Genomic DNA, 27,588 nt, shown 5'->3' with positions numbered 1-27,588 from the left:
ACAATGTGCTGGTGCTCGCATTTTCTTCATGGAGCTGGTTAATTAAGAGAGTAGCCAGGCGCTAGTCTTGTCACGTAAGAAGCTCCATTATGAAAGCACTGATTGAACGTTTCTGAAGTCATCGCATATTTGACTTTGTGCTGCTGTGATCGCTTGAACCGAAGCAGCAGGTTGCTTTGAGAAGACTGTACGAACCGCATCTCAAAATGTCAGCGAGCAATGAAGTATTTATTGCCTGCTGGACGAAGTGGTTCTCATCTATTCAATTCATATCAATGATCAATAAAAAGTCCATTTCCTCCTGCACCTCCACAGTCCACTATTTGCCGGGCACAAACAGAACGACAACCCTCAGCCGCTTTGCGCAGAAATATGAAAGCGAGGGCACTAGTATGAATCAAACCTGAGATTAAATTTGATGCCACAGCAGGGAAGATGGGTGTTTGCAGAATGTAATCTCAGTGCAGCGGTGCAACGCTAAGGACTGCTGAGTCAGAAAATGTAGTTTCAGGCCATCATCGTATTGTGTTTGTGTCTTGTCCCTGCACTTAGTGACACTGTTTCCCCCCAACTTGCCAGCTGAAGACAAAAAACAATGTACCTGCCTGTTTTGCCACACCTGTGGTGTACTTAGTGCCACCAGTCTCATTTCAGGTTCTTGTCTTCCCACAACAAATGATGACTGTCTTTATTATGACGAGGAAATACGGAGTTCTGATATCTCAAGTTAAAAGCCATTTTCAACTCTTTACCTTACTAAGGTACGTTTGGGGCACGAGTGGATAGGCTAAGCTAACGTTAGCATGAGTGTTTGTTTTTGTTATTTGCAGAAATCTAAACACTACTAGAGATCTTACTTAACTAATTTAGTGATGATGTCATACTCAACCAATAATCTACCAGCACGGATTTTATGGTAGCCATACTTTACCTCACAAGTGGAACGTGGGCTCCCTCTTGTGGTGCGCTAATGAATCACTTGAACGTACATAAAGTCAGAGTTTTCTCTTTATAAAAATTAAAATATAATGTAAAAATAATTTATTTGTATTTGACTTTCACATGTTTATACATTTGTATTTAATAATTTGGAACTGTTTAAAAAAAAAACAAATAATCACTTTCATTTGATTTTTACTTAAATTGTCAATGCAATATATTTCAGTTGAATGACTGAATGAATGCATAATTATTAAAGTACAGATTTAATTTCCTATATTTAACCTCAGTCTTAATGTTTAATTTGTGCATAATGTTCCAGTGGCTGACAATAATATTAAAAATTGCTTTTCATGAACACTTAACACTTCACACTGTGTTATGTATGTCACAATAGTGGTACCACCAAAACATTTTTTGGAGGATGTAAAATGCTTGAGAACCACTGGTGTTTTCCCGCTCTTTATAGTAATGGTCAGCTGCTCAGCGCACTCAAAACACAAAGTCCCTTTATAGACGAGTAAGGACGGATGTGTGAGTTGCATCCAGCGGAATTGCAATAATTTATTACCGTGTTTCACAGGGCTTTAAATACAAGAAGCTAAGCAATTAACTCACGTGCAATCTTTTGTGGCACACTTCTGCAATTAAATCCCTTTGGCGATATGTTGTATTCATGTTTGTTCAGAGGCGCGTTTCTTTTGCGAAATGAATAAGCCCCCCCAAAAAAAAGAGAAAGAAAAAAAAAAAAAGCAAAGTGAGATGGCAAAGCATACACACACAAAAAAACTTAAAAGCAGTTCAGGGGCACCCTGCCATGACCAGAAGTATGAAACACCTCTATTGATTACTAAAATTAAATCAGGAGCCAAAGTGATTTATTCCAGGCTCATTAATTAGATATTGATTCATGACACAACCTGTTGGCCTAGTTCTTGTATTCTGTGAGCTTTGGTTGCATTTAGAAAGATTAAACATTTCGACCATTTTAACTGTACTGATAACAAGGAAGAGGTGATTGTTTTTTTTTTTTCGTCGCTGAGTGGTTTATTGTTTGGTAATTTATTACCTGCAGTTTTTGATACACACTTTGTCAGCTTCACCTCAACCAAGTAGTACCATTCAGCAATACTTAATTTCTAAGTAATACATCTCTATGAGGTGTTGATCAATTTAGTCCTCTTGTTTTTTTTTTTCCGTTTTTTTTCTTTTTTTTTAATGATAATTGCTCAACAAAGGAGGGAACTGCAGAGGTTAGCAAAGATAAATAAGAGGCTCCTCATAAAACCTGTCTCCATTCAGAGTGCACCACAGTGCAATTTGCCCCTGGTTCAATAAATCACGGTGAATTTACACGGACAAGGCGAGGGGAGAAAGCGCTAAGCAAAGCCAGCCTGCAAAAATAAGCAAACATAACTACAAATTACAGGCCGGACAGGATTAACTCCAAATTAAAGTCTGACTGACGTTTACAGAGGCTGCATCTGTGGCCTTGATGGGAAAAAAAATGGATCGTGGGGCCGGAGCGTGAATTATCGTGTGCAAGTCTCTCCCTGCAACAGCAGCCGTTCGCTTCACGCGAGCATTCATGCTGTCAAGATGTGAGAGATGTCACATAGGAATATATTGGAGAAAATGAGCATCGTGGTTATAATTGCTCAGAAGCGGCGAGGCCAAAATATTGTTTCTCAGAAAGAGAAGCAAACTTCTCTTTTGGTGATGAATAGAAAGCGCCAGCGATTCATTTAACTGCGGTTTATTTTCATGTAAATACGTACGTTTCGCTGATTTTTTATTACAATTATTCGTAATCAATAAAAATGCAACAGTTTTGTTTTTGCTCCCATTTTTCGTGAGTTGATGACTACTTTTTTTTTTGTACACAAAAGGTCTATTTCTCAACCTAAATCCGTGTTAGTGAGCACTTCTCCTTTGCAGAGAGAATCCATCTAACGCAACGGTATCTCAACTAGCTGATTAGACAGCATGATTATTGCACAGCTCTGGTGGAAATTCTTGGGGTCAGCATGCCAATTGCAGCCGCTTTCAGAACTTGCGGCATTTGTTGCACAGGGCTGTGTGATAATCCGGCACACTTTAGAGTGACCTTATATCGAGGGCAGCCGAAGGCACACCTGTGCAATGTCGAATCAGCATCTCCTTGAATGTCATTTGCAAAACTTCGATGAATTAAAATTAGTAAGTTAATTGAACAGAAAAGATAGTTAAGTCATATGTTTGTTCAGTTAGGAATTTCATATTTAGTGGTAAATCCTTTGCTTGTAAAAATGTTCGAACCTTTTACATTTTCTTTTGTGCTGTTTTTTCAGGTTTCCAACAGAGCCTTTTTCAGGTGATTTCTTTATGGGAGACTGCTCAGACCCATTTTGAGCATGAAAAAAACTAGGGTTGTCAAAATTCAAGCTTCACTCAAGATGAATTTTTTTTTTTTAATTAACGCAATTAAATATTTTAACTCAGTTAACTCAGTTTGATTTACTTCAAAAATTAATTTCAAACACTGTACCATATTGAGCACATCATATCAGAACAAAACACCCTGCTCAAGTTACCACTGGGCCTTGCAAAGCAACACTGCTGGAGTGTGAAGCTTACAACTAAATGTACTGTATACGTTTTTAGAATCGTTTCTAAAAAAAAAAAAAATGACAATAAATCTGATCACTCCGTTTAGATCATATTCAAGGATCAAAGATAACTATTAGGACAGACAGTGATTCAAAATACACTTCATATTTGGTGATTTTAAATGAATTACAATATATTTTTCAAGTAAATGCCTATCAAAAGCTTCACAAAAAATATGAGTCGAAAAAAATGTTATTAATTGCAGTTAATTACGGATTTTTTTTTTGTGAATAAAAAATGTAATCGCTTGACAGCACAAAAAAACAAAAAACAAAAAAAGAACATGCTCAATTGGGTTTAAGTCTGTGAATTGACCTATCCAATCACTTCTAGCCCCCGATGAACCTATTTATTTTTTTTGGCAGTGTATTTTGGGTCATTACCTTCCGGCATGATGTACAGTAGCATCTAAATTAGAACAAATATTTCTGTTGACTTTTTGGTTCATGGCTCCCTGTATTTTCATTGATTCCCACCAACACACACACAAAATATAAATAAATGAAAAAACAAATGTGATACCCTCACTTCTGTCCTCTGAGTGCTGTTGTTGATGCCACCAAAAGTTGTTTTGAGGTGTTGCAGCTTTCATAATGTCCGTTATAAATTGATGTGATCGTCCTTGATCTATCTGTCCAACACACGTGCTTATTAATGTTTGCTATAACACAAGTCTGTGCAATCACGGTTAGTTTTCAACATTCTGTCAGTTTCACAAATGCTTGATGATTTTTTTTTCTTGGGGGGAGGGGGGTATTTCTTATGGTTTTAATAAGTATACAGTACAGGTAAGGTTTTTCCCGTATATAAGATTTGGAGGTGGCACCTCTGTCAAATTTTAGGGGGCCTGCATTTCTAAAGTGCTGACATGGTGAAAATTGTTAGTTCAACAATGTTGCACGATGCCATTTTCAGCTGCAATTATCAAAGCTTTTAAAACCATTCATAGAGAACGAGAGATGCGTTTGAATTTATGGATTTTCCAATGGTTAAGTTTGTTTCTTTGCTTGTTTGATTCGGTTGCCGCATATGCACACGTTTGTGCAGATGATGCAGATTGACGACCGCCTCATTTGGAGCCAGGAAAAATCCAGGATCCTGTCTTAAATACGTTGAAAGGAATACTTAAATGTTCGTATTTGGATATTAAATTCTCATACTTTGATTTCATTTCATTCTCATATACTTTTCGAGAGGTGTGTGCACCGAAGGTATCAATTATAAAAATGTTGCATATATTATTATATATATATATATATTATATATATATATATAAATATATTTTTTTAATCTCAGAAAAATAAAATAGTTTTTTTTATGCAGCTATTGCATTGCCACTCATTACTAAATCATGTCCATGTCTAGTGATATTATACATCATTAAGGTGCATTAAAGGCTTTCTACATTTGTAGCCACCCAAAAACTTTTAGCTTCTGAAGTCATTTTAATTTGTATGGACATATAACGTCACCAGCAGGAACACTTAAATGGTTACTTCCTCTGCATTAGGGCTTTTAATGCTAAACGTACCTTCTATTTTACATTAGACACACAAAAGCCTTAGGCTGATGAAACAATCTCAAGAAGCTACGCTAATATTGTGGCAGACGTGTCTTAACTCCCATAACCCGGCCGGCTCTCAAGTGAACTGTGAGAGAAAGATGAAGCTCACAACTGTCCTCGTTTGCTCTCTTTGTCTTCATCTATCCCTCTCAAGACCTTGCTGTTCAGGATTATCAAGAGCGCAGACGAGAAACAAGCTTAGTGCGCATGAAGCTGCCTCCGCCCCGAGAAAAGTGAGAATTAACGTTTCCAAAATAACAGGCAAAAGATAGAGAGGTAAAATAAAGTCCTGTGTAAGCACAAGAGGATTTAATTAAGCTATAAGTTGCGCTGCAGCCACGCAGAGGTCGCTGAATGCTGACTCGAGGGCAATAACATGCAAGCGGCTAATCTTGCCGCTCAGACATTTATGCTTTGACGTCTTTTAAAAAAAAAAACAAGACGCGTCTATGTGATGGGAAAACTCACAGAATATCAACATGCAAATGCGTAAATTACAGACATGTGGAGTGTGCCCCTTTGGGCTAATCTGGTTCTCTGGTTTGCAAGGGACACGGTCGCCTGATAATTATGCTTCAGTCTATCACCGTGATGGCATCAATCTTGAGCGGATAACATTTGGTCAAACCCTAATTATTCGAGATAAAGGCTCACAAAACAAGCCATGACAAAAAAAAAAAAAAAAAAGCAAATGTTGGGTTTCTTGCTAATGGCTTGGATTATATTAACAGCCAGCTCGCAGATTGAATTTGAAACGGGGCGATTTTCCAAGCCACGAACACCATCCTAATAATAACATTCGGAATGTATATAGTAAAGAGCTATAGAGGCCACACTGGATGTCTCTCCTAATAAGAGAGCACAGCACAGCAAGACCGAGATCTAAAATTCATAGGAGGACGTGATGAAAGTAGCTCACTCTCACTTGGCGTGTTCCCTGCATGTTCCGCCTTTTAAGTTCGTTACTAAAACGCCTTTGCCTCGTCTCCCGCTGTCCACTTGATTGGTGCCGCGTCACCCTCACTGTTGTCGTTTCGTGGCATGAGGCAGGTAACGGAAATATGAACTATAATAGCGAGAAACTACGGGAAACATGTCTTTCTTATGCGGAAATTATTCATGAAAAAAAAACAGTCCACCCTCCAGGCCTTGAGGTGCATTTTCATCTGTCGAAAACCAAGGGGACCGTTAATGCTGCTTTTCCACTGCACATTACTCGTATTGCCTTGGTTTTGGATGAGCGGTTTTTAACTTGAAAGGAGAATCTCGGGATGCTACAATCAAGCACGAGGGTCTCCTGTATTTACTTCTCTGCATGTGCTTGTTGAAAAGGAGAGGAGACGGAGGGCAGTGAGAAAATTGATTGAAGTATGGAAGAGTATAACACTGCCGCATCCAATTGAGGGGCAAGCCAAGAAGTATTCAGAACATAGTTCCGTCATACTGTAATTTTACTCATTTAATGAAAAACAACACCAGAACATAAATCAAACCAAAAATAACCAAATGAAAAACATTGTCTTCTTGTGTATTGTAATGACATATCCTTTGGCCGCCGCGGCATTGCCCGCAGTTTATAACTTTGAAACCGCTTATATCTGGATTGTCATAAAATAATTAACCGGGGGGAAGCGAGTATCCCAGTCCTTCAGAAAGTTATATAGTGATCCATCGTTTTTTCGCAATCTTGGTAACAAAAGGTAATATGGAACACATGGACTCGATAGATTTTTGCCATCGCACTGCACTGAAGTAGAGAGCAGTGAAATTGATTCAACAGGCACAGGCCATCCATGAAATATGAAAAACAGTGACCAACAGGGGGAAGACAGAACGGGAAAGCCCGTCCATTCGCAACTATGCCACCCCGAGTACTTAGATTGAGAAAAGAAACTGCAAGGAAGGACGCAGGAGAAAAAACAAGACTTGATACCACTTGAATGGGTGGGCTTTATATGACCTTAGAAAAACCCTCAAGCACACACAACATATTAATAAGACATTACAACAGAACTCTGAGACATGTAAAGGCAACCTAACCAAACGCCGTGTTGAGTAGCGCATCTGGGCTATCACAGGGAGGACAATGTGGAAGCCAGCAGAAGACGGTGAAGTACGGTTGTGTTATTGTGGATGTACGAGTACGTCGGTGCCCCAGCTGGTAAGCATGACGTCTCGTTGCTGTGGAGACAGCCTTCAGGCCATGGTCACCAGAGGAAGGGAAGAGGGGAAGGGTAAGCATCCGGTAGCATCACTAATCGGGAGAAAGTCCTGATAACGCTTGTTTCGGGAACCGATTTTGCTGGTGTCTCTCCGAGAGCATTCATTGGCCGAATCGATTTTTCAGTACGATTCCAAAAATTCAACTTGCCTTGAGAAAGCAGCGTCTCTTTATGTACAGTATGAAGATATATAAGAGAAGAAAGTTATGACCACTGAAGTGGAAGAACAGGTTTAACAATTTGGCTTCAAACTGCAATGTGTCATCCACAGAGTTTCAACTATTTCAAGACGATGCACAGCGCACAGTCAGCCCTGCTACAAGGTTTTAATGATATCCTCCTGGCAACTGACACTGGAGACAATGTGTGTCTTGTTTTGTTGGTCCAATACGGTGGCCCACAGTATTCTTCTGGCTCGTTTACAGCACCAGATGGGCATTAGTGGTAGCGCTCCAAAGTGGTTTAGAGGATGTTTGGCTGGCAGGACCTTTTGTGTTCGCCGAGGATGCACTGAGTCCCATTCTGTCCCTCTGTCATATGGTGTTCCACAGGGTTGTATTTCGGGGCTCTTGCAGTTTTCATTATATTTGCTGCCCTGCGGTTCCATCCTACAAAAATATCTAATTTCCGTTCCACTGCTGAGTGGATGACGCTAGATCTAGGTTTCGCTGAGCAAAAAATGCATTTTCTTTTCAAGACCACTTGTTCTGTCTAGAGGGAATCAAAGCCTGTATGTCATTGAATGTCTTCAATTTAACGAAGAGAAAATAGTAGTTATGGTGTTTGGTCCCAGCGGCCCTTTTACATTGTTCCCTGTTGACCTGGCCCTTTGGTGTCTGATCTAAAACCAACGATCTCAAACTTGGGTTTTAAATTGGACAGCTGGCTAAGGTGAAGCCCTTTCTTTCTTAGCAGCATTTAGAAAAAAAAAAAATCAACCCATGCCTTCTTTACATCTTGGCTAGATGATTGTAATTGCACTTTACTTTGGAGTCAGCCAGTCCTCCCTCAAACGCCCTCATCTTTTAACTGAAGCTCGGAAGACGGAGCACATAACGCCAATTTTGGCCTTGCTTCACTGGCTTTTCTGTTGCCGGTCCTTCCCTCTTGAATGACTTTCCATAAAAAATTAGGGAAGCCCCCTCTCTGTCCACTTTTAAAACTCGTTTGAAGACATTTTTATTCTTTGGCTGTTGACCCAACATGATACTGTCGCTGTTCTGCTGTTTTTATGGTGTCTAATGTATATGTGTGTGTACCTTTAATCTGTGTTTTAATTTATGATTGTCACCGTCTTTGCTGTTGAATTATTGCCACTTTATGTTTTTTTGTATTTTAAGTGATTTATTTTAATTCCAGCTGTTGTGAAATGCGCTCCATAAATAAAGCTGCATTGTATTGTATAACATTACACTTCACATCTTGGATACCGACGTGGAGATGATGTTGACGGCTCGAGTCAAAGAATTTATCAACAATTTGGTCAACGCATGCTCAACCTGACCTCCTCTTTCTCCTGTGCTTTGTCTCACTGTTCAGAACTCAGCGAGGGCATTTGCATGCCAACTAGACGATTTGTTTTAGCGTGCCGGATGGTGACCGGGGAGACAGATTTACACACACACACACACACAGGATTCTGTTAGATTAGGATGTAGCCATAAGATTATCTGCATCGAAACACGTTTATGGAATTTGAAGGCTCAGCCGCCCGCTGCTTACCATTGCTAGTGGTACGATGCCACCTAGGTCCTGTGGTGCCAGGCGGATGATTGTCTGCACATCACTCGTCTGGGTGCGGGTGAGCGGATATTCCACCTGCCAAGTCACCTCTCTACCGCCGTCAGGCGCCATCAGCCCGTTCACCTCCAGATCCACCTGCAAGACTCGCAGGTAACCCACTGATTCCTCTCTGGAAATAAGCAAGAAGGAAAAAGATATGAGTCAGTAGTGGATTTAAATTTCAACAAAGGGGGGGGGGGGGCGCGAACAATGAGTGAAAATGCCTGTGAAAATGGAAGATGACATGGAAATGCAAAGGCAAAAGTGAAAAAGCATAATGAGGTAGAAATAAGGTGAGAGACAAAATGGGGAGAGGAAATAACATGGGAATGGATGAGGTGAAGAGTGGAGCAAAAATATGATCAGGGATTAAGTGCAACGCGACATGGAAAGATAAGAAAAGGAGGTTTGCAGAATAAATGAAACAAGGGAAATTGAGGAGAACACAGAAGAGAGACATCCGGAATGACGAAGGACAAAAATAATTGGTTTGAATGTGAATTTTGAGAGAAAATAGATGGGACCTTGGCACTAATGAGTCACATCGCCCTCCAAAGTAAAAAACAACAGCACAGGTCGTGACCACAAAAGTGTAAATAAGAGAAAATATCATAGCAGTGGTTGGCAAATTTCTCAAAATTAATAGCAGTTTGTTGACAGGACTGAAGCAGGCACACGGTCACGTATTTCTGCAGCCACAAATTTTTATTCTGCGTGGTAAAATGACTTCATGTCAACCACAGTAATTGAGTTCGGGGCTTGAACGACTAGAATGTGGTAAAAAAAAGTCGACTCATTGATGACATCATTGATAATTTTTCAGGACAATATTACAGTCCCCAACAATTTTTTTTGTGCCACGGGCCACGTAAAGACATATTTCGACAGATAGGCATAGAAAATATAAAAAAAAAATGATTAAAAATACAATTTACCATTACACTAATTGACTTGAGAAGCTTATTGTCACACGATAGTCTGGCAATGGCACCAAATGGATGAGTCGAAAGTCGTCTGTAAATTGGCCCGTTGGAAGATGAGATGCCAAAATCACGAGATTAACGACGAGTCGACTTTAAACGCAGTCGTAACGTTGAAGCTAATCAGTTCAAAAAATAAAATGTTCGGAGCCTCCCAAGGAGAGACTGCCAGTGATAAAAAATATACAATTCTCGGAATAAATACAAATGGAAACAAATTCATGAATACAAAAACAGGTGGCCATCGGGTGCCATTAACAGTCAAAGCTTAAAGCCTACTTTACATTCCCATGTTGATTTGCAATAAATGCTGCCCCCCCAAAAAAAACGAAACAACTACATAAAAGTTGCTCACAGAGATTCATGTTTCTCCAGCAGCTCGTGGTTTAAGCACATACAACAAAACTATACAGGCACAATGTGACAAAATTTCCCCAAGATGGCAGTCTATCAAAATGCTGAGTCTGGTTGGAATGACCACTTTAACCTGAGTACAATGCAGAAAAAATTTGGAATATCATATGATGCGTTCTTCTGGAGAAATTGAGGTGATGATAAAGTATATTTGGAAAAAATTAACACCTCTAAATAATATTTATATACATTTTTTTCTATCAACCTTTTCATATATAGATATGTAGATAAATAAAAACAGTCTTGGTCGTGTGTCATTATTGATACTCTTGAGTGTCGATAATGTCTAGGACTCGGTTGGTGTGATATTGACGACAACGCAACAAACGAGAGCATTTTTTTTTTTTTTTGCTACAGGCAGAATATTAATTTCAGCAAAACCAAGTTGCATTCTTAGGCTTGAGCGAGAGCGGCATTGGGACAGCTGACAAGATGGCTAATAGCTGCACTGATTATGTGCTTTATGCTCAATATGTGCAATTAAAGATCAATCAATTCAGTGGAACAGCCAGTCCTGCCTGGCATTTGTGATTGGTTCAAGTGAAGGTCTGAACTCGCCGTTCACCTGCCGACTCAATCAATCTTCTCACTTTTTTTTTTTTTGTAATCATTTTAATCAAAGTGTAGACTTTGAAATTGTGCACATTTCTGCATAAAGTGGGCATGAAATGTGCTCTGATTATTACAGTCAATATAGAAAGATTTTTTTTCTTAAACTATTACCACATGAACAATAATCATTTTCATGTTTTCAGTATTCGGTGGGAAAATTATGCGACCCTTACTGCCTACTTAAGCATCCTCCGACGGTAGCAATAACTTCAATCAAACGTTTCTTGTAGCTGTAGAGTAGACCTGCTCCACAGTCAGGTGGAATTTTGGTGCACTTCTCATTATATATTATATATATTAGTTAAATTATGTTAAGCTTAAACAAATCTTGTTAGATTCATTAATTTCTCGTTTGGCTCAACTCCTATTAGCTTGCACAGAAGTATTCAACCAAGGGATTTGTATTATTTTTCCATCCAGCACATTGATGCTTTTACGCTGCATTCAGTTAAAACACAAATATTCATTTTTCTGTGGTTTTAGCATAGGCAGACATCATTTCTATTCTTGTGACTTGGATGAAGAGCAGATCACATTTTATGATCACTACATAGAAATCAAAGCAATTGGAAAGTTGTTTTTTTTCTTTCCTGTAACTGTATTTTCTCTCCACTCTCCTCTATATCATCTCCAAGCCACCTGCAATGTCCTGCTTCTCCCAATAGATGGCGGTACTCCCAATCGCTGACCCCAGGTCATTATCCACGCATGCTTTTTGGAGGACAAATATGTGCAGCTCACAGGTTATAAGAAGGTCAGCCCGTTTCCTCTGAGTGGCACTGGAAACAAAACCTTGCACAATCACCATCGAATTAAATACGGTCACAGTGACAGACGCTCCTCATGCTCGAGGGGAAGGAAGCATGCAGAAAATGCATCGTGAAGAGTCGGCGGCTGTGGGGATCATAGTGGCTTTCGTGAGGTGCAAAATCCTGTTTTTGGTTTCTTTTCTTTTTTTGAGGGGGGGGGGCTGATAGCGCGGTGTCATAGCACAAACAAGGTAAAAGAAGCCTTTCAAAAGGAAAAAAAAAAAAGATTTACTGTATGATACATTTGAAGCTGTCAAAATAAAAATAAAAAAATAAAGAGCCGGACATAGAAGAGGAGGATGAAAGTGTGGGAGACAAACAACAGGCCTGTTAAACACATTGAAATGTTTTTTTTTTTTTTTTTCCGTCACTCCTAACACCTTCGTGGATATCTGCAGGCTCTGTGAGTAAGGTAGTAAAAAGAAAAGTCTGCTGCCTCTCTCGGCGACCCAGGTTTTTTTTTTTTTTGTCTTTCATGCAGCAATAATTTTGTGAGACTGGCAACAATGATACATCAAAAGGGCATGAATGTAGTCGACAGGAGAGAATCAACGTGCAAGTCTGGGGCGGGGGGGCTGCTTGTTTGGACAAAATCTCAGAAGACTTCAAGTGGTTTGTTTCCAAACTTACTATTACTCATCCGTCCGTCTCTGATGAAATTGGTCCTGGGAACTATTGTAAACTTACAAAGAGGCAATTTGCCTCACTGACTCTTGGGTGCGTTCTCGTGGAACATGCACTACACATGCGGGAAAAAAAAATATTGATAATGTGACTTATCACATACTACCAATGCACCGCAATCAAAGGTTGACATTTATGCTTTCCGACGAAAAAAATCTGCTTCATTTTTGATGATTTGATGACTCTATGCCTGCATTCTGAAGTCCACTTAAGTCACCAATTTGTGTTGTCTTTTTACAAAACTGCACAAAACAGTGCCTGGAGGTGATGCAGAGCTGCAGTTTTGTGATAAGCAGCGGGAGTTTTCATATAATTGCCTTTTAACATTTATCGTCTTTCACTTCCTGTTGCCATATAAATGCAAATATTTTAATTTACCATTTCTCTCATCCAAAGATTTTTCTACTCAGGAATTTGGTCCACTTGCAAACTCTCGAAGAATCATCAGCCCGCACAGAGCCCAGTTGAGTTTTCGGTCTATTACTGATGTGTTAGCATGAAAGAAGAATGGTCCGCATCGATTTTTATTTGTTATCCTCAATGCACACATCAGGACAACGATTTATTGAACATTTCCAAATACCTGTGTGTCATGATGTTGATGAAGCGTTTGTTGAACTTTACGAATCATTGCTTATATTACAATATGATGAGTTACTCTCTGATTGACAGGCCAAATACATGCCATGAAATGTGCCCAGGGAATATGCAGGTCAAAGAGAAACATCAAGTGAGAAGAACATCTGTCTGGGGAAAAAAAAAAGTGTTTCAAGGAAGTGCATGTGTTTAATTATGTAACCTGCATGTAGACATCATGAATTATGCAAGCAACCAACAGCTGCTTCCTTTCAAACTTGACAGCCGCCTTTGCAACATAACTGATGTTTCCATTGAACAAATCTGTCAAGCTAGTCGTACTTTCACTGAACATTGTTCAGGTTTCTTTTTCCCCCCCTGACACAAGTTTACTTCCAAACAACACTACTTTCTGTGCAGATTGCAAGATAATCTTGGACAAACCTGAGGATTCTTATTTTATCAATTAAATATATTGTTTGAAATATTTCAAAGACAGTTCAAAAAAATGTTTTTAAATGTTGGAATAAATAGCTTTAGACAACATGGTAAGCCTGGGGTTTTCCTCAGCTCCTGTCGGGTTGATTTATTACTTTTGGAATTTCTTGGAAATTAAAAAAAAAAAAAAAAGCCTGTTGCAAAACAGCTAAAACAGATGGCAGCAAAGTAGACGACCATGGCGAGGGTACAAATACCTCCTGCTCACCATAGGTAAACATAGGGGGGTGAAAAAAAAGCAACTGCAAAAGTCAATACGCATCAGTTGAAATAATCCAGCATTGCTATAAAGTTACAGAAGACCTTTATTTTATTGTGGAGACATTCAAGCGCCAAATAGAATCGGATAAGAAAGGTTCAAAGACTTGCTGGGTGTTAAGAGGGGACATGCAGGTAACGAGAATACCAATTCAACAGTTTGGTGTTTGCAGTAGAAGAACTGAAAAAAAGTTTTCTTAGGTCACGAAAGCTCTCAAAATGCCACAAATACGTCTAAATCCGCGTTGGCTTCTCCCTTGCCGACATTCCTTCGACCTATGGATCCACCATCACGTTATTTGTTCTTGAAAATATGTGTCACGATAGCTCCTGATAACCAGCACAAAAGCAACACTGCACAACGTACAGCTGGGGGGGGGGGGGGGGGATAATTGATACGTTTTCTGTACTTTTTGATCCTTGGAGTATTTTTACAAAGCATGTCAGAGGCATTTGACTAAAACACCTGGGAACTAGTTTCATCTGTGGATATGAATAAGCGGTTGGTTAAATGTGAATCTTTAGTAAACTACGGGGTGTTGATTCTGTGGGCAGTGGAAAAAACTGCTTGAAAGTGGTAACCGTTATAAAACAAAAACATTTTAACAGAGAAAACTGATCAGCACTAATATGCATCGACAAATCGGGTCCTTTGAACTGGCTTAAACCTGTCTGGGCTATCTACGAAAGCGAATTCCTCTTGTTACCTTTAAGCAATGTTCGGTTGTGCTAAAACAAACGCTACGGATGATGGATGTTTGTGATGGTCGTGATGATTTAAGCTAATTGTCTTCCAGCCTTATCTGCACAGTGACAGCGTCGACCGGGCTTTAGTGTCTCCTGTGCATTTCTTGTTTGTTCAGGATGTAATGACTGTTCTCTCTTGCTTTCTGAGCACGACTTTCTGTGATTACGCGGGTCATTTGCAATTGCAGCTGTTTTAATTACTTGTACTTCATTTTGCCCAGCTGTGACACTGTAGAGGCCATCAAAAAGCGGGAAGATTTCTCTAACTTTGCTTCTGGCGCAGTTGCCGTTAACCGTCGAGTCATTTTTTACCTCTGCCTTGGAGGTGTTTTTAAAGGGAAGTCAACCTACAAGAATTTGTTCGATGTAGGCGCACTAGTTGGAACATGACATTCTGATTAATATTGTATTTGTGGAATATGAATTAAGCAGTGAAATCCATCCGTTTTTATCCATCTCAGGGGGCGGCTATTCTAATGATAATAATACATTTGATTTGGAAGCGACTTTTGGGACACTCAAGGACGCTGTACAGAGTAAAATACAAAAGTAAAAATACAAACAGGGGTAGAAACAATTTTGTCACTTCTGTCCACTGAAAATGACATCATAGTCGTTCAGGGCTCAGGTAATGACCAATCATGGCCCAGCTACAGAAAACAGGTGAGTCATGATTGGTCGTGACCTGAGCAAATGGGATGACATTTCCAGTCAACAGAAGTGACAAAATGGCCGCCCCTGTGATGGCTAAAAAGGGGGATTTTGCTGCTTGACTCATATGACAAAAATGTCATTTTAATCTGAATACGTCACCATTTATTATTTATTATATTTTTTTGTACAGCAAAGATTTTTTGGAGGAGTTGATTTGCCCTTTAAGAATGTAGGTGTGCTTGTTTATTTTTGAGCATCTTGGGACAGACACGGCTAAATGATTCCTTTTTCCGTCTCCGGGCTTGAAAGATATGTATAAGGTGACTCCAGAAAAAAAAAAAATCTAAATGATATCGTTAAATCTGAAGTAAAATGTTGGAGTGGCGAAAAACAATATTTTAAGATCGTTCATGCTAAACAAGAAATGCAAGGTAATTGGCGAGTGACAACTACATCGTCTTCCACTGGCTATGTATGAAAGTTGTGGGATCAAACAATCTGCTTCACAACGCTGTGAAACAGAACAGTCCAAGTATGAAGCAACAATTTTCTGGTCTATACCACTTCAAGCAGCAACCATAATCATTATGAGCCGACATTTTCTTATGGTAAGACATGGGAGACATTTTCATCCTTCTATCGGCCGTTAACATAACCAATCCTGCTTAAATGCACAACATTTTTTTAAATGTTAATGTTCATTGTTAAACTCGGTTAAGTGAAATGTTAGTTTACTGTTTTGTTTTTTTTTCTGAGTGGAGAATGACATCTACTAGCAATTGAAATGCCTTTTTTTCTGTTAGAACAGTGGAAAAAAAAGGAAGTTGCATACTTGTGAGGGTAAATGCGTTAAAATTACTGGAAAGCAGATTTGGAATTGACACAAAACAGGAAGGAAGGTATAAAGGAAATGCGAGCATTAAAAAGGTAGCACATTTTGAGTATTTCGCGCATTTGAATGAATTTTGTATCGACAAGATATCCCTTTGAATATTTGGTTGGAATTTGTGTAAATAAATATTGGATTTTTCAAAATGAAGTCTGTTTAATTTGACTCGGACACATAGTTACTCAGATATTCATTTTCCAGTGGCAATTTTGCTCACATAAATCCCAAATTGTAGGTAATTACTCATTTATTATGCAGGAGACAAAAGTTAAAGGCTTTTCTTTTCTTTTTTTCTCCCCCCCACCCCCTCACTCATTGGCCCTTGCGCCCTTGACCAAATCAACATGGTCGTCCGGGGCTCAGGTGGTGCCCGCTGCTCCATTGGGAGCAGGTCAAACGGAGATTTGCCTCTTCATCATCGCCTTCTTGTTACGCCGCAGATAGCAAGGTCGCTGCGCGCTAATCGTGGAGTTCAACAGTCACTCACCTCACTTTGTGAGGATGAAATTAGATCACGCTGCAGAAGGGGGTCATTATAATGTAATGTTTAATAAATTACAATCTAGTGGAGCAGAAACCTTGTGCGAGTGGTTTCGTGTGTATCTGTGTGTGCGTGTGCGTAACTCATTGGAATCGAGGCTCCCATCTAATGAGTTTTACCACATCAGGTCTAATATCTGTCTCCTCCCGCTAGTGATTCTGATCTTAAACCCTATTAGAACGGTGAGAACAAGTCTTAACACTGCTATTATATGGCCTGGGTTGATTTAGAACCTCAAAAGTTCAGCTTTTTAATCAGGCCTTTATATGCCATTGTAGGCTTTTGTCGGGGAGTAATGTATTTAAACCTGCTCGAAAAGTGTGACTTCTTTTTTTATCCTGAATGGTTCACAAAAGTACACAGATATGAAGCACAAGATGTTTGTTCCAAATAATCGCGCTGACCTTTGGAGTATTGAGGTGCGGAAAAAGGATTTCTATCCTCCAGAGGTGTCTGTTTCATGCCATGACAAACATAAATGTTGACATACGATGGGGTGATAATTTAGGAGTTCATTAAATTGAAACCATGTCAACAGGCAAATGGAACAGAGTAGAATAACCAAATTATGAATGTTGGAGATTTCCCAGAGGATCCATCAGAGCAATGCACGTCAGTCGTGTCCCTGTCAAAGGAGGTCGGCAACGGAAAGAGGTTCAAGGATGCACCGATACCCGCACGTGCTTCAATTTGTACATGTGCCACGATCAGAGTCACTGTTTGTTGTGTGTTCATGTGTGCCTGTTTGTCGAGTTTTTTTCGCTTATTTTCTTCAAAAAAAAAATCTATATTGTGCTCCCTACAGGAGCTTAGTCTGGGGCTGTTTTTTCCCCCGCTCCCATCCCTCATGTTGTCTTTTCTTTTCATCCAAGAAAATGGTGTGCTGTAAAAAGCGACCCCTCCTGTGGGCTGTTTTTACTATGTTTCGCAAATGAGTTTTGTTTGTTCCATTTCGTTGCACCTTGCCATGCAATGTCAATAAAGCTAGTCTGATTCCAATACGGACTGAGTCGAGTAACAATACTTGGCGAGTTGGATTTATGGTGTGCGGTGTCTTTCAAATGTTCTGAAAGACAAACATCCAAATGTGGTATAATTTTGAATTTAACCATGATTTTTTTCAACAGATATGGTTTAAAACAAAAATTGGGATATATATATATATATATATACGACGTTCAAAGAAAGATTTGCTGTTGACTGCTAGCTCTTCAAAGAAGCAAGCTAAATCCCAAATAAGTTTGAAATACATATTTTTTCAAAGACATAAGGCATTACAATACTGTATACTGATTACAATGTGAGCTCTACTGTGCTGTCAATTCAGTTTGGCACTTAGTGCACGAATATAAGACCTTGTTTTCCTTTATGCTTCCCTTATTTTCACTTTATTACTTTGGTGATTTCTTCCCTTTTCAACCGAGTCCCCGCTGCTTAGTTTGTCAAAAGACTTGTTCAAGCAAGTAAAAAGAGGAGGAGGGTAAGATAGGAAGGACAAGAGTGATGAAAAGACAGACAGGGAGTGCAAAGTGCGACGTTGGACGAGTAAGGAAATTGTCAGTATGAAGGATTATTAGCAATTAATTAGCAAGGGGAGCCACAAATGAGAAAATAATGGCAAGCAGAGCTAGAGGATTCTTTTAGCATTTCTCTTGCCTCCACCTTCCTAATGCATCCAGCCTTCTTGTTTCCTGTCATTGTTGTTGCCATATTTTTTACAATACCCCTCTCAAACGGTGTGTGAAATGAATGAATTTGGGCCTGCATGACACAGATGTGGCTCCATGTAGCAACCAATCAAAAGTCCACTTTACTCTTTGCACCACTGTGCACAAACAGCCAATCGTGGCTTAAATAGCAAATTTTCCTTCCATTGGAAACAATCAAAACAAAAGTGATGTCACATCGGCACCAGGACAAATCAAACCATTTTAAAGTGAGTGAAACGTGTTGGAAGCAACGTTCATGTAGAAAGGGGAATTTACTGGTTTATTTTTATTTTACCGGTGGGTGAAAAAAAGAGGGCTTAATTTGTGTATGACACTCCAGGTGAGAAATTGGGATGGGCCCTACTTGAGCAAATGACTGTATACTTGTGGTACTACTCTAGGGAACAAGGTCCCCCCCCCCCCATATACAAGTGGCAGCTGTTAATGTTCAAGTCTCTCCAAAGTAATTTCATAGTTTTGTTTCTAAAGTGTTTGAAGTTAAGAGGAGGTGGAGTGGGGGGGCGCAGACGAACGATAGAGGGTGGGGTCGAGTCTCACTCCAAGTGTAAATGTGCTTCTGCCATTTGGAGACTTTTAAAGGGAATCAAAGAAGTCGCTGTGACCACACCCACAGTGGCGCATCCCCTCCCTCACGAAAAGGTCTGCCGGCCTTTGCTCCGCTGCAAAATTACCAACACCGGGTCTACCCTGTCTCCGTGCGAAAACACACCACACTAAAACTGTCCAGTGATATAAAAACATGTCACCTGCAACACTGGAAAAACGGCATAATTGGAGATGTGCCATCAATAGACAACAAACGCGATAATGACGAATCACTTGCCAAGTCTAACAAGGCAACGAGCATCAGACAAAAAGTAAAAGAGTAGAGTCAATATTCGTAATTACCACTAACCTTCAACCGTATTGACAAAAAAAATAGAGCTCTTTGCGATAAAATGATTCTTCTTCATTCAGCGGAGCAGTGCATGAGCAGCAAAGGCACCACGACTGGTTGGTGATTACATTTAAAAGCAAAGAGCTGCGGCCGCCTGTTTCGCTCTCACTTATTTCCTCATTTGAAGAGTACTCTGGCTCCAGATGATATGGGGACAGCCGAACGTTCTCTGTTTGTCCCACAGTGCTGCATATCAAGTTAAATATGAAATTTAAATCATCTTGCTACATTTTGGGGTAATTATGAAAAGAGCAGCGGTTGGATTGGCATCAAAAGTGGCTTTAACTAAATATATCCAGAAAATGGCTTTGAGCTAAAAGCAATATAATATGGATGGCTCTTTTGCTCCAGAGTAATCTATCTGGTCAATTACTGGACTGCTGCAAACATTTTGAAAATGGAAACCGGCTGAAAACATTAAAAATCACGAAAATATATAAGGTCACATTAGTGAAGCGTGCTTGTTCACTTCTGATGAGAACGTGCTTATAAAAAAATGTAGAGACGCTGCACACTGCAGATACTTGTATGCACTCACTGCTGAAAAAACTCCCCCCCCCAAAAAATGGAACTATTCCTTTGGTCGTTTGTGTGCCACAGTGCATACCCTTAATCCCCTTGTCATTCAAGGAAAAAAAAACCGCTTTTAACAAAGCGTATTTTGAGCCGCCCTGAGCCACCAAAGCCTTTTCAACGTTGGCCACTACGAGTCACGCTAAGGAAAGTGATTACAATAGCTTGTAACACAATCAATCACTGTATAAACAGCGCTTATTCCCCTTTATTGATTCCTGTGAGCCGTCAGAGTGTTAGTCAAATTCTCGAGAGGCGCTCATCCGCTTATCCCGGACAATAAGATTAAACAGTGTAACTGGCTAATCTCCCCCCTTGGAGCGTTAACTCCCCACCACAAATGTCACTTTTTTCATACATATAGATGACAAAGGATTAGATTAGCATGTCCTCACTGCAGTTGCCCAACACTTGCTGCCTTGTGTTATTAATCCCATGATGTGCACACTGTCAGGTCTTGTCTGCTGCGGCCCCACTTTGCGTCTCTCACAAATCTATCATCTTGCCGTGTAGAATTAGATTAGCAAATATATCCCATAGTCTCAATAACAGTGCATCTTCATGTTTTTTTTTTTTCTTTTACTCTTGAAAGCGCATCAGCAGTTCTTTCAATAAAATCCTGCCTTGGAACATTTGAATCGAGATTGGGCTATTTCAACCTTGGTGATAGACTTCATGCACACTCACTAAAATAGTATCCAGTATTACTTTGTGGAGAGAATACCTAATGCGTCCTACAAAAACATTTGGGAAAAAAATGACGTATCGCGCAAGGCAGTGGTTCCCAACTCGGGGTGTAGGGAGCTGGGACTTGTTGCCAATGCTAACAGCTAGGTGCTAGCCAGTAGTAGCTACTAACGCCGGAGACTTGTGTCATGTCATGCAATGACAGTGTGATTAACTAGCGGTTTGTTAGCGTCCAAAATTAGCGACTGAATATGATTTTGGGATGACGTTGGGTTGATGTTCGTGGCAACTACGTCATGTCAATTAAAACTACGATACAGCCAGCCGAAAGGTCAGAAACGGAAGTTAAGGAAGCCGTAACGCCACCACGAGGGCCAACTTCAAAGTAAAAGTCTACTAATGTTATTGCATTGGCATCAATGACATTTGAAATGATGGTATGAGGACTAATCATATCTTAATGTGATCGTGCACAGTTATTTTCACCAGCCATTCCGTGGATTTGGCGCTTTCCGAAACGTGGTGCTTGATCTGTACGGATCACGGGTCAATGATGAAGTACTGCAAGTGTTTTTTTGATTCATCTGTGTGGCCCGCGGACCAGTGGTTGGGGACCACTGGTCCAACGGACTAATTAGGATACATCTCACGTAACTGAAATAACAGGAGTTCAATTCCTGGCCCGATAACTTTGCCCCATATCAAATCAAGTTGCGTCTCCTGTCGTCATGGTTTATCTGCTATCGAAGTGAGGTGAGATGTGCATATAGGGAGGGATCTGATCAGATCGAGGCAAAGTGTATCAGCCCGTCTTTCAACTATGATGGGTTGTTTAGATACACATGAAAAATGTGAATATTCACCCATTCACACTCGAGTGGGCACCACATGTATACCAATAGAACAGCGCGTTGAATTAGTGGTCAGCAGGTGTGCCTGACAGAATTTCTATGTTCAAATTTCTTTTAAAATCTAAATTGTGTATTGGTTTTAAAGTGAGTGTGAATGAATGATTGTTAGTCTATACAATATGTGTCTGGTGATTGGCTGGTGAAAATGGATGGAAAGAAATACAGGAGCCTTTGCTCAAGGGAAACTTGACCTGCGACCTTTCGGTATTAAAGCCAACAACCTCCCAAAAGAAGATCCTAAGCCCATCATCTGTCTCCATTTCCCACTTTAAAAACAAATAAATGCAAACATGTACTTCACTGTCGTGTTCTGTAAGAATTTACCAAACTCTAAATTCAAGACCACACAAGATATAAGGGAATTAAAGGCGGGTGCAGAAAATTCCACGACAAGTTGTCAACGTACAAAGTGCACCTTAAAAAAAGCGCTGAAATGCGAACTGCGGCCCGTGATTCAGGGGGCTGATTTATCGCAAGATGAAGTAGATCAGAGGATCTGAATCTAAGGTTCCGGGGGCGATAGACCTGCCTTATCAAACAAGACCAGACTCCCTGGCCAATCTCCACTTTGTCTGTGGGCAAGTCCCCACCAGCGCCGACTTTGGCTGCCGATTAAGTGCAAGTGAGGAGGCACAGAGCAGCTTGGATAGGCTTTGATTTGACTTTAAAAATGGCAAGTTCCAGAATAAATACCCCGAGAAACGAGACAATCTGCTTTTAAAATCACTGCCGCGCAAGGATAAAGAGAGTTTGCTTTTGTCAACACTGCCTTCCTCAATCTGATTGTTGGTCTCTGCTTGAGTCAATATTGGCCATGAAAAGACTGTTTTATAAATGTGACAGCACGACACAAAAGGGGGAACAACTGGCAGATGTAAAAGATAAAGACAGAAATTGACTTCCTGACTTCACACTTCCGAATAACCTGGATTAAACAACGCGCCAAGGCTGAAATCCGAGTCCCAAAGGGTTCAATCAGAGATGTTTTACTTCACACATGCGCAACGTATCAGTTTGCTGATAAAATGCCAGCCCATGATATAAAACAACCCAGAGTAAATATCTAATTTATATCTTGAGCTGTTCAGGGAGCGAATCACACGAGGGCGAATGAACACAGTATATCCGAGGAGGAGGATGTGCGCGTAGTCATTACACCGAGATTAGATTAATTTTTATTTCATTAGCGGCAGGGTGTCACTATGGATTTCCATTAAAGATGACAGCTTCGGTTGGGGGACGAGCCTCATGTGTTGCATTTCAAGAGGTTTTCCGATCACATGATGACGCCGTTACAAAGGATTCATAACGGCAGATTTATCCAAATGAAATTGAAGACAATCAATGTTTGCGATTGCCTCTCGTAATTGCGAGCATGCACTGAACATTGAAGACGTTTCAAACGGAATGGAGGCAGTCAGAAGAGAGCAATGCAGAATGCATTAGTGGCCTTTGCACCAACGGCGGAAAAAAAAAAGATGCCATGGATGATTGCGATATAAAGGATTCTGGAAGGTATTCAAATATTGTATCGTAAGAAAAAAATTATGCATATATATGTATGATACTCTAACCTAGAGCGGTTCAGCAGGCAAATTAGTCTACCTGAAAGGGTAATTGCTTCGTCTACCTTATCCGTGGTTTGCAAAGTAGTTTAAAAAAAAAAAAAAAGGCAGCTAACGTCACTTCAAGGACATGCAGGAAAAGGAAAACATTTGGCTGCTTTGATCCACACTAGTTTTTTTTATATACTTCAAAAATTAAGTCATTCTTTGTGTTTTATAAAAGCATTCGCTGACGATCTTAGATGAAGGTAATAAAAATATGTTTGAAGATGTGGATTGAAATGAGTCTTTTTTTCTGTCAACGCATGCAATCAAACCACGCAGGTCAAACTCCGGAGACTGAATCTTGAAAATGAATAAAGGAGGCTTGTTTTCTTTACACTGCAGGCGTTGTGTAATATTTTTTTTTTTACTTTGGAGTGGCTTGGTAGATGCTGAAGCAATAGTGACACTGAGCCTTGGGTGCGGCGACGTCACCAAATGTTTTCACGCTTTTCCGTATACCTCCTGATGATCACTGCTCTATAGGGTTTAAGTCTGGAGAAGGACTTCTGCATCGTGTCCCTGATGAACTTCTTTGTTGTTTTGGCAATTTTCTTTGGGCCATTATCTCAAATATTTCTTCATCATTTTGGTGGCAAATCCAAAATCAAACATTTAATGTAATTTACTAAAATTTATAGTTTGAATAATCAACTTGGAGAACAAACAATAGGGTCAGGTTTTCCATCCAAGAGTAAATACCCGGATTAAAAGCTATTATATCAATTTTGTCTTATATTCATTTTAGGATGACACTTTTGTGGGATATCGTGCGACGATGCATTTTTAAAAATATCGGGAAAATAAGTAGCATTCACGCATCTGTGCAGTTTCCACAATCCGCACCCGCTTGCACCGAAGGGACCTTTGATCTAACTTGAGCTGTAAAAGCAGGCCGATTGGTCCTGCTCGGCGTAGCCATTGATTGCAACGCAGTCACTCGCCATTTGAGTTACGCTCGGCGCAATCAGAAAGAACTGCACGAGGCTCTCTGACCTCGCCGGCCAAGCGGAGAGGACTGCGTATCGAATTCCTTTCTCGTTCAATCTTCACTCATCATTGTTCTGTCAATGACTCCAGTTCCTAATTACTCTCAGGGATGAAATAAAGCGGCCTGATAGACACAGACTCACTAACCTAAACAAAGCATGTTTGCATGCGCTTGCATCTCAACGCCCGTCAGCGGTGAATCAACACGCCCCGTCTTTATTTGAATCGAGGGTTGACTCTCCAAACACAGATTCCCAAATTCTGAATAAGAGGAGCATATTTGCAGAATATAATTCCATTATCAAATTGTAGGGTGACGGCACAGCACAACACAGCACATCGTAATACATTCTTATGTGAATAAAAAATGTCTCCAAAGGCGAATCTTTGACGAGAGAAGCCCAAAAGTAATGGCCTTGCATTTGATATGACGGGAGGAGAGAGTGATTTGAAATGGGGAGGAGTGATGAAAATGTTTCCACAACGCATACACACACACACACACACACACCGCCTCAAGCGACAGTATTATTACCATTCCATGAGAAAAATCTATCAAACCGGACGAGCATGTACGTGACGATTCACGGTGTCTTTCATTACGAGAATATACTCCCAGATGAGTTCCGCAAACATAGAGGCAAGTAGCCAATTGTAAAACTTAAAAGACATTTACGCCTACCTAACAAGGGCTTAATTCGTTTTTTTTTTCCCAAACTAACTTCTTTTTGCACCTGGGTGACAGCTTAGAATTTTTAGGACTTCATTTGAAGTTAAGGGAGGGTTTGAGGTGTATTACGTACCCAAATATGGGTAGAACTCTTGGACTGGCGCGCAGAGAATAAAGTGAGGTGAGCCAAGCTGGCAAGGACAGCACATCAATACCCAACACATTACTCTGTATATTTGCAAATTCAGTCCCCCTGAAACGAGGTCAGCCACTGATTGGCTGCGTGTCATTAGGTCGCTTTCACATGTTGACATGTTAGGATTTCTCAACAAGAAACAGTCTAGTTACGGTACTATAATTTGGTCCAGCTGGAAAAGTGATTCCAAACCAGGGTGCCGTGGCACTTTAGTCTGCAGTGAGAGAACATTAGACGTGCAGCAGGAAATTCAAATAATCCAATTTCACTTAGTTTGTCCAAAAACTGTATATAGATGTGGACAGGCTGTAAAAGATGATATAAAGGCGACTCATGTATCTTTACTCTCTAAAAAAAATAAATAAATAAAATTAAAAAAAATTTATATATAAATATAATATAATATATAATAATATAAAAAATAATATAATATAGTACAATATAATATAATGTAAAAAAATAATATAATATAATAATAATAGTGCTAATTTTTACGATTTTGCATTTCAAATCAGCCTCATTCATTTTTATCAATGTTTTCTTCTCCAAAAAAAAATTATAGCAAAATCCCGTCCTTTTCACAACATTGTATGTGTTATGTTTTATAATTTTTTTGATAGAATAGTTTGAATACATACTGGTACCTGTTTTATATTAACAGCGTGAGCTTGTCTTTAAAAAAAAAAAAAAAAAGCAATTTTTCATGCTTTGAATACATTTACATAACTGCATCTAACAGGATTTTATGGCACATTAGAAGATATTGTTTGTTTTTCAAAGCAAAATTGGAAATGTTCTAATGTGTTTTACCCTAAGACATATGTGGCTTGTAACAAGAGATAAATGAATAACGCACTCAGTTAGAACTTAAAACAAGAACGGGCTGAGGTATTTACAAAGGATTTGTCGCCCAAAATGTGTTTCTCCATATTCATTAGGTGCTGCACTACAAGGTGTTGCGCTAGATAGACAAGAAGACTAGTGGCAGTGCTCAATGTTGCGTAGCCGTCTTTCGGCTCATGTAATATGTATTTGCAGGTGCTTGGAGCTGCAAAAGTAGGAGGAGAAAATGGAAATACATACAAATATGACTAGGAGAGGTGCGCTTAAAGGGAGCAGTGAGAGAAAAAGTTCACAAATAGTTCACAACTTCACATGAAGGACAAAGTATGATGAGGTACATGCACTTTGTTTCAAATATTCGCAGAGCCCTATTTTCTAGGTTTGGCATTCGTTGGTATCGCAAGTGTTTTTAATGCATATAAATAATCCCATTCTGTAGGCATTAGATTTTTTTTTTCAACCAGACAAAGTTTTGGGATTAAGGATATACAGTATATGAATCATTGTGCGTGGGGGCGGGGCGGAATGATTGTATTTGAAATTAAAACAGACATAGGAGAAGAGTAGAAAGGTTACCTATTGGTCAGTTGGGTGCAATTGTCAATCGACCTCAGGGAATCATCTCATTTACATTTACATTGCGGTAATGCAAAAGCAAGACTCCTTTTGATTGAAAAAGTGGGGCGCAATGAATCATTGTAACTGGTAAAAACGGTATTCCAAAAGTAAAATCTAGTTTCTAAAATATGTCAGTAATTACAAAATAACCCTTAAACTTGCTTTCTAACTCATTTCAACTATTGTATTTTCATGACCATAAGGTACACTTAAAAATCTTATTTTTTCTCCACAATGTACGGGGCGCCTTAAAATGTGGCTCGCCTTATATGTGCACAGAGTTCCAAAATTTGCAAATGTGGTTGTGCGACTTAGACGAGCGCTCGGCTTGACTGACACATGCTAATATAAAGAAAAGTTGAATCTGACTGAGGACAGCATGCGGACGTTAAAGAGGGAAGGGTGCACGTGAAAGAGGACACTAAAAGCCGGTGTCCCAGTAGGTAGCGGTATAAAATGCAGAAATTGAACTGGGGGCTTGACGAAGGAAGAAGTGGTGAGCGACGTGGGAGCGCTCGATGACAGAACCTGGCATGTTCACTACTTCAATAAAGTAAAACCGAACTCAGTTTTGCTCCTGCTGCCTTTTTAAAAACATACGCTAGCATGCATACGAGCATGTTTTAGCGGGCATGCATGCTACCGTATGTTTTAAGCTAGCATCAATTTTACCATGGCTGTGCCCAATAATAGGCTTATGTATGTGTAAAATACAAGAAGAGCACCCATAATTGAAGCAGCGCCTTTCAATAGTGTGTGCCTTATGTTCGTGAAAATACGGTAGTTGTATTACCAACGTTATAGTCTTTTCTCTGTTGTCAGAAAACACAAAAGGCAGTATATAATTTAGTCGGTTGTTAATCTGTAAAATTATTTTAGAGTATTAGAGAGGTAAATAGAATAAAAAAATCCATTAATTTTAATCATAAAAAATAAGTGATTAATTCCAACAAGCAATTTACACGCGTAGATTCTCTCGTTGCTTCCTGCAGACGTATAAGCGTACCA

General features: G+C 39.7%; 1 protein-coding gene across 3 annotated transcripts in view; it reads right to left on the bottom strand.

Annotated features, from left to right (window-relative positions):
* LOC148319468 (transmembrane protein 132C-like) overlaps positions 1 to 27,588 on the bottom strand; it is a 127,305-nt gene that overhangs the window by 12,470 nt on the left and 87,247 nt on the right. For all 3 annotated transcript variants that reach the window (XM_088281652.1, XM_088281654.1, XM_088281653.1), the window contains one exon: positions 9,097 to 9,286. In XM_088281652.1, coding sequence (XP_088137778.1) covers positions 9,097 to 9,286 — 190 coding nt within the window. The remainder of the gene's footprint in view (positions 1 to 9,096; positions 9,287 to 27,588) is intronic.

This window comes from Idiotropiscis lumnitzeri, chromosome 18 (genome assembly GCF_059441095.1).
Source record: "Idiotropiscis lumnitzeri isolate Australia: NSW breed Sydney's pygmy pipehorse chromosome 18, RoL_Ilum_1.0, whole genome shotgun sequence".
Taxonomy (NCBI): domain Eukaryota; kingdom Metazoa; phylum Chordata; class Actinopteri; order Syngnathiformes; family Syngnathidae; genus Idiotropiscis; species Idiotropiscis lumnitzeri.
The sequence above is the reverse complement of the archived record's forward strand: the minus strand, read 5'-3'. Positions and strand labels throughout refer to the sequence as shown.